The sequence below is a fragment of the Pelecanus crispus genome, chromosome 3, assembly GCF_030463565.1.
Source record: "Pelecanus crispus isolate bPelCri1 chromosome 3, bPelCri1.pri, whole genome shotgun sequence".
NCBI classification, from domain to species: Eukaryota; Metazoa; Chordata; class Aves; order Pelecaniformes; family Pelecanidae; genus Pelecanus; species Pelecanus crispus.
The window spans coordinates 105,965,199-105,976,765 of NC_134645.1; the positions used below are offsets into that span (position 1 = coordinate 105,965,199).

The 11,567-nt window shown below is 43.0% G+C and overlaps 1 protein-coding gene across 1 annotated transcript; it reads right to left on the reverse strand.

Moving 5' to 3' along the window:
* Nucleotides 1-1,570: 1,570 nt before the first annotated feature.
* TMEM14A (transmembrane protein 14A) lies at nt 1,571-8,336 on the reverse strand. The gene is made up of 4 exons (XM_009478082.2): nt 8,258-8,336; nt 6,421-6,522; nt 2,614-2,701; nt 1,571-1,610 (listed from the first exon to the last, which is right to left on the reverse strand). Exons 1-4 carry the CDS (start codon nt 8,331-8,333, stop codon nt 1,571-1,573), a joined length of 306 nt encoding a protein of 101 aa, XP_009476357.1. The 5' UTR covers nt 8,334-8,336.
* Nucleotides 8,337-11,567: the final 3,231 nt, after the last annotated feature.

Here is an 11,567-nt window from a genome sequence, read left to right on the forward strand (position 1 = left end):
CTACCCCCAGCCCCCTGCCTCCCTGGGCTAATTCAGCAAATGCATAGAAGGCTCAACTCTGGACATGCTCAAAAACTCAAAATCTTACTGCATTTAGGATCTGGACTAGCAGCAGCTGCAGGATGGCTTCTGCATTTCAGCACTAGGTTGCCTAAACTTTACATAGCACCTAAGCCTGCTATGGTACATGGCAGTTCAATTCTTCTAACCTGCCTTGAAGTTCTACTTCAGGATAAAATGAATTACATCGTATGTGTCCAGCCATCATTTTAGGTACCAAGATCCCAATCTGAAGTCCATAACATACCAGTTCAATCCCTGTAAGCGTGGCGACACCTGGAGATCACTAATACCAACATTTGTTATCAAAAGATTCTAGAGCTGGGGGCTGTGGTTTTGGGGAATTGCCTTTTTTTTTTTTTTTTTTTTGATCAATTGTGATTTAGACATCTGAGTCGCTTGCAACACCTTGTCACTCCCTAAGCCCCTGCCAAGAGTAATAAGCTTGGCATTCTGCTGATGGATTTGTGGAGCAAATAGCCTTTATAAGCAAGTTCTGTATGAAAAAAATTAAAAGCAGCAAAATTTCTCTTTGTCTTCAATAGTGCACTCACCGATACTCAGTTTCCTAATGATTTGGCTGCACATTCCTGTGCACCAGAAGACAGTCTTAGCCAAGCTTTCAGATCCAGGGAGTACTTAATTATTTTCTACGCAAACCAAAGCAGCTTCAATCCCTGAATAGTTTATGTCTGAACAGTCCCCTCTGCTTATGGGGAGGACTTCAGCAAGATAATCTCTGTAAGACCACAATGGCAAACCTGTTAAAAAGTACTGAGACTGAGAGTTTAGAACCTGTATGTGCAAGATGGTGAACCTTCCTCAGCTGTGGTTGATGTCAGTGGGAATTTACAGCATGGTGCATGTTTTAAACCGGTACTGAATACAAAGCAGATCACCAGACTCTTCCATTGACAAAAATAAGTCTACATAAAAAAAATGAGAAGCTTTGAACATTTTACATTTTATTTGAACATTGATAATAGTTTTTACATTTAGGACCAGTGGAAAAGAAAGTGGATTTTCTAGTGCAACACAGTACAGGCCTGAGCTTTTATTGATTAGTAACTGACAGTATGATTCAAATTGATTACTTAATCTCAGAAGCTACAAAATTATGGTTCAATACAATATACCTTTTTAGCATAAACATGTATTTATATATATTCTTCCCTCAGAGCCACAGTGCAAGACTAAAACTCAATTTCTTGGGGCACTCAGCACCCCTGAAGGAGATCAAACTTACGGAGAAAAGATCCCTTGAGTTAACAGACTGCTTAAACAGAAGTAGATCAAAATATATCATCAACCAAACACTTGTTTTAGTTTAAAAAAAAAGATTGCAAAATATCAGCAAATGTCAATAATAAAATAATAGGTACCGATCTTTTACAGAAAAGATAAATGCAACGTAAGACTTGTGTTCAAACTTGTCTTTCAAGTATGGAGAGCTTGCCTCTGTTCGGTGAGTGAGGCAGTCATACTTTGGTTCTTAAGTTGCTAAATTCTCCTACAGCAGCATAAAAACAAGCCTCAAAATCATCAAAAGGCTGCAAAAAAAACCAGAATGAAAAACATAAATATGGTTGTACATGAACAAAAACAGTGAAAGTCATCATTAAATAACAGCACATTCATAAATACGTGACACTAGAACCTCTAGTGAGCAATCTTCTAAAATGTCTAAATCTACAGCCTCAGTGTCTGTTGAAACACACAGTCCACCTAGGCCTGAAAAGCGATCCACAATGGAAAATAACATTTTCCAGTTTAAGTCCCGATCTTAAATTTTGCATCTTGACAATTTGTATCTGATTTTTTCCTCCCTGTATGTAATTGGAGTAAAACAGTTAATGGTGTTACATTGAATCTGGTAACAACAAAGCAACAGTTATTATTCCTTCAGAAGATGCAGATTCTGACTTAGAGTGGAAAAATGTTTTGAGTTACAGACTCACTGGGGAAAAAAAAAGTTTCACTTACTCCATAATTTAATTCCACAATAATAAGTACATTAAATTATGTTTCCCAGAATGCCAAAATGAACAGCAGCAATAATGCAGTCAGAATGGTTAGAAACATCACAATTTGCAGTAATACTGACCTAAGTTCCTAGGTAGGTCAAAAACGTCCTAGTTTTCAGAGGTGCTGCGCTTCCAGTAGCTTTGAAAGCACTTCTAAACCAAAGTGTTGGTCTTTTTAAGATGACCGTGTTGTATGAAATTAGATGACTAATTCTATGTATATGTGTTTGAATACACTGAGGCTTACCTCAGGTTCTTCCAAGAGCCTTATCAATATGCATTAATATTTAATTGCAGATCTCTCCTTTCTGTGCTGAGAAAATCAGTCCATATCAGATGTATCTGCCTAGTGAGATGAAAAAGCTGTTCACTGGAAACGGGACTGTGACCTCCAAACTAATTTCACTTAAACCATACAGTTGCTGGATGATAGTAACTTCCACTGATACTGGCTTGAATCAGATGTCAAATGGCAACTATTTGAAAATCCATGAAATCTGTACATTAAAGATCCTCAATATATGTTTACCTCAGGCATGCTACTAGTCCGGCTGGCATTAATTTCTTGGACCTCTTGAACCTCATTCCCATTATAATGGTCAAAAGAAAAGCTGAAACTGTAAAAGACAATTCAATATATTTATGTTCTCACTTCTCCCCGTGGACCATTCAGGAACATGGGAAGTTATCGAAGGTCATTGCTATGTTTTGCTATGAACTGTAATTTAATAAAACATTAGATCAGAGATAGGGTCTATAAAAACATTCTTGCTTTTCCAAAATACACTGCTATGATTTCTTTCAGCTACAAGTAAGGTTTCCATGTGCAGCAGAATGCTTAAATACTATTCCACAGGTACTAAGTAAGTTTGTCAGACAGTGAGTTCTACTCCCCCGTATCTACATTCATGGGGATACAAATAAAGTAGGAAGAATCTTCATCATAACAGTTAACGTGTATGCTGAATTACAGGAATCCCACATAAATCCCACACCCTAGACCAGTGCAGCTGGTTTCTAACTATTCAAGGAGCTAGAGCATCCAACTTTATCTGTTTTCTTTTTACAGTACTAGCTCTTTATTGGCTGAGCCTTAAAAACTAGATTGGAAGGTTTGCCACTTGTTTTCGCTACAAAATATGGCTATCAACATCTCCTTCATCATGACCACAAGTTCCCTTGTTTCCTTTTGCTACAAGGGAACCATCCTTGTCTGTGACAAGAGGTGGGCAGCCCAAGAGGGCAACAAATGCAGTGCAAGCAGCAGAGAACAAACGTCGTGAAAGGAACTGCATCTTCTTCCTGGAGCAGTTTTACCTAAAAATGGAGGTAGCAATGAACTGATCAGGCATGAGGATTTCATATCCAACTATGGCTGCAGAGCGCTACATAAATGAGAAGACTGATGAGAATACATAAAACTCTGCAAAGATAGCTAGCTTCGTTAAAGAACTGTCACCTGAAATGCTTCCTAGAAGTGGGCAGAGAGGCAGGACTTCTGGTGGGCAGCTGGGCTTTATCACTCTTGCAGCCAAAGTAATGGCAGTTACACAAATCTCTTCCCTTTTTTATGGAGCAGTTAAAACATCTGGCTAATTGTCTTCAAACTCCACTGTCTACTCCTGTGGACAGTCCTGTGCTCACAGGTGTCAAGAATTAGTTTTAAACTCACTCCAGCATTATAAAACAAGCTCTGACAGTTACAAGCATCTTACAAAACTCTATCAGCTATGCATGTGCACTCATTAAAGATACCCTGCAAAAAGCTATTACGCTCCATTATCCACTGCTCTTGTTTTCTGGCCCCATAGCCTTGATCCTCTCAGGAATGTCTGAAGAGTGGACTATTCCACAGTATGCGTCTTGCCAGAGCTCTGAGTATATTTACAATTAATTACAAGCTACAAAGCATGTTCACTCTGTAAAGTTCTTTTTTCTGGTTACTAGTATCTGGCTTTTCACATGTGCCAGTGAGTTTTTAAGACGTTCAACTTTTAGACCTGATTTTCAAAAGTGCTAGATAGTCACTGTTTCACCTTAAATCAGTCAAAGAAATTCAATAAATAAAGCCAAATTCAATTCAGTGAATCAGATTCAGATCAGAAATTCAATAAATCAGGTGCATCAGCTTGCACTCTGAGTAGCACTAACTGTTGCATACTGAAGTCTGAATTTCTACACCCACTCCAAACGCATAAAATTGCATTAAAATATTCAAGAAAGCGCAGAGTTAATTTCAGGGGGAGTGGCAAAATGTCTGAAAGGATAATTTATAAAACAACTAAGAAAATGTGCCTGGGGTATCTGTATGCTACATACTCTTTCTATGTAGGACAAGTTCCAAAAACCCTACTATCAAGGTCTTGTACTAAAACATTACCTACATTATTGTAGAAGACTCTTGCGTAGGTGATAAATACTATAGATAGTTATGGGTTTGGAGGGCGATTTTTTTTTTTTTTTTAAAATGTCCTAACCTTTTAAAGGTTTGGGTACTTGCTTCATTTTACATTGCAATTTACTCCACTGGTTTCTAAGTTCAGAGCAGTCACTTTCTTCCATGCACTTCATTTCCTGCTTTCATCTGTGCTCCAGTTGCTTTTGGCACTTCGGGACGTTAGGCATAAGTGCAATCATTCTGATTTTCTACAAAAGCAATGCGCATTTATTACGGAAAGCCCTTATTTTTCTGACAGTAGCAGATACAGTAGACACCAGAGGTTTTTAAGGTGTGGACCTGTAGATGTTTCCAAGTGTGTCTAATTCTGAAGTCTTCCTACTGAGTTCTTTATTCATTTGAGGTATCTATGTATATATATAAAGACACCCTCTTCCAGACTGAGATACATCAGCCTGGAAGAGATGAAAATCAGCCTGAATGGTTGGCCCTGGCAGAGTACTTTGTATGAATAGTTCCTAACTCACTTCAGGCAAAAACTACCACAGTTAGTTCAGACCACCTTCTTTGTTTCACTCAGCACAGGTGGATCTTGAAGAGGCCACCCATTCATAGCCAAGGTTAAATATATGTTTAGGTTTTAAGCAATTAGAACATTACTTCGTAAACATTCTAAACTAAGACTGCTTTAAAAAGTCTTTGTTCCTTTTACTCTACATAATAAGAACTTTTTAAGGCAGATGTAGTGAACTCTCTCATCTGTGTTGCTATAATTTCTGCTAAATTAGTAAAATACATTTCTCCAGTTGAGAGAAGTCCTCACATGGCTACAACTACATGAAATGCACAACACCAACAATATTTTAGTATATCTGACGTTCACAAGCAGATTAGTGGACATTTTGTATTAGTCCTTTCAAAACCAGGGAATTGGGAAATAGGCAACATTTAGTAAGTTTTAATTAGTCTTCTCTTTCACAAATTCTGTACCCAAATTAGTGACTGAATTGACCCATAAAAGGACAGTACCGTACGCTACTTAAAAGCACCTCACATTGAATGATTACAAATTTACATATACTTAAGGCTATGTCTTCACTCCAAAAAGGGGTTTTTTTTTAAACAGTGGGATAACTTAATCTGAGCAAGGTCATGGTGGCAAAACTGGAATGTCCAATTTTAGGCCACCTAGGAGCAGATCAGGTATGCCATTACTACCTTTTCTCAAGAACTCAGTGGGAACATACTTTGCTAACAATGCTATTCAACATTTTTTTGAAATGGAATTTTTACAACTGTGGCTGATGTAAAGCACAAAGCCAGCATGAACAGAATACCATAAAGTCTAACTAAGTTCAGAAAAAGCTATTGTGTACTCACACAATCTGGATTAAATGTATTTTAAATGTGTTTTTGCATATGAAACCACAGCCTAAGCCACCTGTGCTAAAACCATGAGTGAGACAAGCTCCCAAAAGCTCTTACAGCAAATCAGTTGTGTGAGGTTAACATCCCCCTTAGAAACTGTAGTTCCTTGCCTCCATGAGGGTTTCATGGCAAACTAGCTACTTTACTTCTCAAATTAGATTCTTATCTGTAGCACTAATATTTTACTCCAGTACTCTCCCATGCTTCTCAGCTGGATTTCACAATATTTGCTATGTTAGGTAACCATCTAATAAAAGGAGGCGCTGCCAGGTGGTAACACACGCCTGCTGGCTTTGTGTGAACAATCTGCCTTACCCTGCAAATGGTTCCTGAGTTAAGCTCTCAAATTTTGCAAGTTAAGTTGCAAAATAAGTGTCAAACTCTATTTAAAAACTAACATTTAAACTGAAGCAATACTCAAAATTTAATAAAAGAGAGAATTTTACATGCAGTTCAGGAAACTGCTTTTGGGGGTTTTTGTTTGTTCGTTCACTGTAGTAAAACACTTACACAATGATATCTTCACATTTCTTGGATCACGTGTTATGCAGTAAGCTCCATAACCAGCCATAGAACCAAAGGTGAGACCAGCAGCTAAAGAGGTTTTACTACCTGCAAGAAACCATTCAAGTGTTATTTCGCAATACAATGTATTTAAGCTCAATCTTTACACAGTAATTCCCTCTCTACACAGTATTATCCAAATATTTTAAAAATAGAAACCACTTTGCCTCAGTGCAGCTAGCTCACCCAGTGTGAATAGAGAGGTACTACTTCTGTAACTCGGTCATTCTCTTGCATGGCATTAGGGGCAAAGCTGACTAAATTAGAGGGAGATGATCAGGATCTAGTAATACTTGCAATTTGGGAAAAATAATCTTCAAAGCACAAACCTAAATTTGTCTGTTGTCTCTACCATACATATCTTTAGAAGCATTTTTGTAATTTATCTGGACTGTCTGTTGATTTTAACTATAACTTACAGCACTTGGGAGTCTCCAAAAATGGTAGAAATGTGTCAATACTTATAAAGGTAAATTGGACAACACATGTAGCCATAAGCCTTTCAGTCTGACATAAGTCCTGGACAAAGAAATGGTATCACCAACATCACAATTAATAAATAATTAAAAAACAATTAGATGGCAATGAGGATTAAAATATCGCTTTTAAAAATAACTTGACATCTTCTTTCGGTGCTATTACAAAACTGGTTCATAAAGCCCAGTGTTTCAGTAATACACTTAGGTTTCTGAATAGGCATTTGACCAAGTACTGTACGATAAAAGCGTAGAATCAACACAACAGGCATTATCTGGATTAAGCTGATCCTAAAATGTTTATAAATAAAGAATCCAGACCCCCAGATGTCATTTAGCTCCCCATCCTGTTATATTTGCAAGAAAACAGAAGTCACTACCAATAAAAGAAAAAAAAATCCAGACTTGCAACAAGGACTGACTAACTATTAAAGAGTGGACTGGGATGGTCAGTGAGGGCAGCAGGGTGCGAACAAAAAAAATACAGCAAGTGTTTTCAGAAAGTCAGATATAAAGCCATGCCTCTAAGAGCAAAGCATGCACATGCTATGCAGGGAAACAGTGACCCTAAATCACAAAAATTGGTATGGATAATGGCCACGGCAAAGCAGACTGACGCGCTGCTGGGACAGGCACTTTGCAGGAGAGCTAGCAGGGACCAGCCTGGAGATGCCGCCTGCCCATCCTCGGTACTGCTGCGACCTCTGCCGGGATGCCGCGCTCGGCTCTGGCAGGGCGCTGCTGGCTGGGAAGGACTGCAGAAATGACTGAAATATGGAAAATGCACTGCATAGTACACAATAGCCTAAAACCTGATTATCTTAGAGTTAATATCTAACGACAATTAACCACCAGATCAGAGTACGGAAGTAAAGGGTTTTCTTTCCAGTGTGCACCTGGAAATCTCAAAATCAAGCCAGGCCTCGGTAGAAAATAAACTTTAATCAAAGATCATCTACTACGCTCAATGCAGGAATGATTAAAGGAAATGAGAAGGCCCAAAATACACTGAAGGTCAAAAATAACATGACAGCCCCTTTTTGCCCTGTAAACAAACTCATCAGTTAGATTAACAGAGAAAAGTGACCACTTAAATGCTTAAGTTGACCCAAGTAAATCTCATGAGACTCAGCTCATTTATAGCAGTGCAGGATGGATTTAAGATGCAGTTGTATTCATTATAGCAAAGCTCTCATGTCTTGCATCACTTTTTTTTTTTTTTTTTTTTTTTTTTTTTTTTTTTACGAAGTGTAGTGGAGAGGAAACACAAATGCTTCATTTCCAAATCCTGCTGTCCCAGCATTTACCTTTACGAGTGTATCCTATAACACCTCCAGCAGCCAGCAATGCAGCATATGCAAAACCAGTCCAGTCAACAGCCATGGTCCCAAGTCTGGAGGAGAAAACACATTGCAACTGAAGACAAACAAGCTCCTTCCTCCTGGTAAAAAAAAAATCATTACTTAAAAGTGTTCTATTAATACTACACTCTCCTAAGTCATGTTTGACTACTGTGTCAAAACATTCAAAAAGTGAAGGTGTGGCTGTTGGCTATTGTGTCATCTTTTCACTAACTGCTGCCCTTCCTTACACCTCAGTATCTAGGTATAGTGTATTTCCATTAGGGGAAACTGGTATTTTTGGGATGTATGTGACATGCATTTTTCCCAGTCAAAAACACATGTATGCAAGCCAAAAGCTTGACACCACCCAAAGCATCAGTTTTGTTGCACTTGTGCCATATGGCTGATCTAGGGATACGCTACGGATACATACAGCTCTTCTGAGCGCACAGCTTAGTGCGCCTTCAACCAGGCTGTACTTGGTGTACTTCAAGCGGAATGTCACAGGCCCTGCAACACCAGGTAAAAATAGGAATTTTCAGAGCCTACCCAAAGTTTCCAGGCAGAAACCTAGGCTGTCTTCAGGAAGCTATACATACAGAAGCTTTATCCTATCTCTGTCGATGCCTCTTTTGTTTCACCTTTAGATTTTGATACATTGTCTGAAGTTAGGCTTCTGCCCTCCAAAAAGTATTTAAGTTACTGTTGCACTCCCAACGCCTACTTTCCCGGCTGTGCTTTGTAAAGGCACGAGTGGCAGTGGTTTGCAGCCCCAGCCCCAGCAGCACTATGGCCGCTCTCCCACCAGCCGGCGGGATACACCTTTCCCCTCTTTCTCCCAAATTAAATGTATGCTTAAGTGCATCCTTCTTTTTACCTGAGCGGGTGTCTCCTTAATCACAGCGTTAAAGGGGCGGCAGGAAAGAGCACACACTCACCATTTCACGTCAAGCCTTTAATATTAACCCGAGTGCCTCACAGCGAGCCCCCCTCCAGCTGTGACCCCCTCAGGAAGGCAGGTATTTTTAGGGGTCCACGGCACGCCCGAAAACGCGGTCAAAGCCCGACCTTCGACCCATCCGGCCTTCACGGCCTAGGCAGGCGGGCCGAGGCCGAGCGCGGCCGGCCGCTCTCCCTCGGGTGGGGACTTCCACCCCCTGCCCCGGGCCCGCCGCCCGCAGCCCGCCGCCCGCCTCTCGCCACGCTTCCCCCGCCTCCGCCCCCCGCAGCCCCGAGCTCGCTTCCCCCGCCCGAAAGCGGGCGGCTGCGGAGGGGAGCCCGCCGCCCTCAGCCAGCCCCGCCGCCCTCAGCCGCCCCCGCCGCCCTCAGCCGCCCCCGCCGCCCTCCGCCCCGCTGGACGCGGCGCCCCTCCGTCGCCCCGCCGTACCTCGGCCCGCCGCGCCGCGCCCGCCCCGCCGCCCTCCGACCTCCCCCGGCCCCGCCTCCCGCGCCCGGCGGGCACCGTGAGGCGTCGCGGGGCCGCCGTCCTCCCGCCTCGCCGCCCCCTCCCCGGCTTCTGCCCCTCGGCGGGCCTGATCCCGGGCGAGGGGAAGGGGCCACCTGCCGCCATCATGGCGGCGCCGCGGCGGGGCCCGGCCGCCCTCCGCTGGCGGAGCTCCCCGCGCGGGGGCAGCGGCGTTTTGTGGCGCTTGGCTGAGACCGGGGGCGCGGAGCCATGGCCGTGCTGGCGCGGGGCGGCGGCCCTGAGCGCCGGCTTTGTCGGGGCCCCGCCGCGGCAGGGCCCCGCTCCGGCCTTGGCGGCTCCGGCCTCCCGAAGCTCTTCGCCTTGCCCTCAGGCGGCTCGTCTGCCGCGGGCAGCGGGAAAATCCGTGGCTTATTTTAGCCTTTTAACCCTAAGGAAACCCTGCCCTGCCATGTTGGGGATGGAAGAAGTCATGAACGAGAAAGAGCCATGTCTGCAGAGCCGCCTGTCCCCAAAGGGTGCGTGTCCCACGGAGGCCGGGGCAGGGGCTGGGGCGGGGGTCTCCTGCCTGCAGCCCCCCAGAAGCACCCTGCCACCCTGCCAGCCGTGCTCGCTGCTGTCCCAGGCCCCCTCTGCCCCTCGCACGGGCCCGTTCCTCTCTCCTCCTCCTCCTCCTCCTCCTCCTCCTCGCCTGCTTCTTTGAAACTTTGAGGGTTACCTGGATGAAGTCCAGCGAGCAGACACGTAGGCCGAACGCTGATGTTACCTATTTGTTGGGGGAAACCAACAGGTGCGAACCCCAAGAGTTGGATACTACACACGTAGCTAATTTATGAAACTGTTTGATGTGGTTATTTTAACACCTTGACTTCTTGTCTGCTAGCCCTGTTTGCTGGAGCTATTCCACTACAAGCTATTTTTGTCTGTATTTTGTCACCATCTGCAGTATTTCTTTAGCTTTCTCCAAGTGAGCTGTTCTTGACCAGCACAGGACATGTCCTCCAGCAGTAATTCAGGGTGCCTGCCTGTGACATTCCCCACGCTTCCCTTGTTCCCACAAACAGGCTGAGCATAAACATGGCCACAACAGGGAGAGACGCACAATGCTGTGTGATGGGACTTGGATACCTGCCTTCTTCAGGGGTCATCTGCAAATCCCTGCCAAAATCTTGTGTTTCCTTTAGATTTCTTTGCTTAAAGGTGTGGGAGTTTTCCGCTCCAAAGAGCTTGCTGGAAAGCAAATCAGTATTCTCATTAGGGTTAACGTATTTAATTTCCACTCCTAACGTTCCATTTGTTTTTTCTGTTAGCTGTGACACAAACCCACTCCATGTGAGCTGTCCAAGTCTGCGTGCTCGGTGGAAAACAGAACCGCTCTCCTTATCTCACCAGTGTCTGTGGGAAGGAAGACTGAAGGTACAGCAACTTTAGAAAACAAACATAGGACACTTGAGGGCAGGACGGCTCCAAAATGCAAACCAAAAGCAGATTCATAAGCTGAAATCCAGAAATCTTGGATTTCTTTATGAAGTATTCTGAGACTTGTGACTCTTGAAAAGCACAGTAAAATAAACAGTGGATTAAATGCAACAAAACCATGCAATTCTATTTGAGGGGGCTCCAACGTGGAACAAACACAGTGTCTTTTGGCACCTCTAGGATAATGACCAATTGTGGTTACTGATTCAATGATACTCCTCACTAAAGTAGACTGGATAACCCTGAAGGCTGGGCTAAATTTAAATTCATGCAATTATATGCTGCTTGCTATGTTCCCTTCCATTTTCAATTACGAAAAGTATTTGCTATTGTTTTCCCTCAGCTGTTACTTAAACTATTGTCTGATGTGAA

Coding starts and splice junctions, on each gene's coding strand:
- TMEM14A (XM_009478082.2), bottom strand. CDS start 8,333: ATGGCTGTTGACTGGACTGGTTTTGCATATGCTGCATTGCTGGCTGCT. Junction 6,523..8,257: donor TATAGGATACACTCGTAAAG/GTAAATGCTGGG, acceptor GGTTTCTTGCAG/GTAGTAAAACCTCTTTAGCT. Junction 2,702..6,420: donor AAATGTGAAGATATCATTGT/GTAAGTGTTTTA, acceptor TGTCTTTTACAG/TTTCAGCTTTTCTTTTGACC.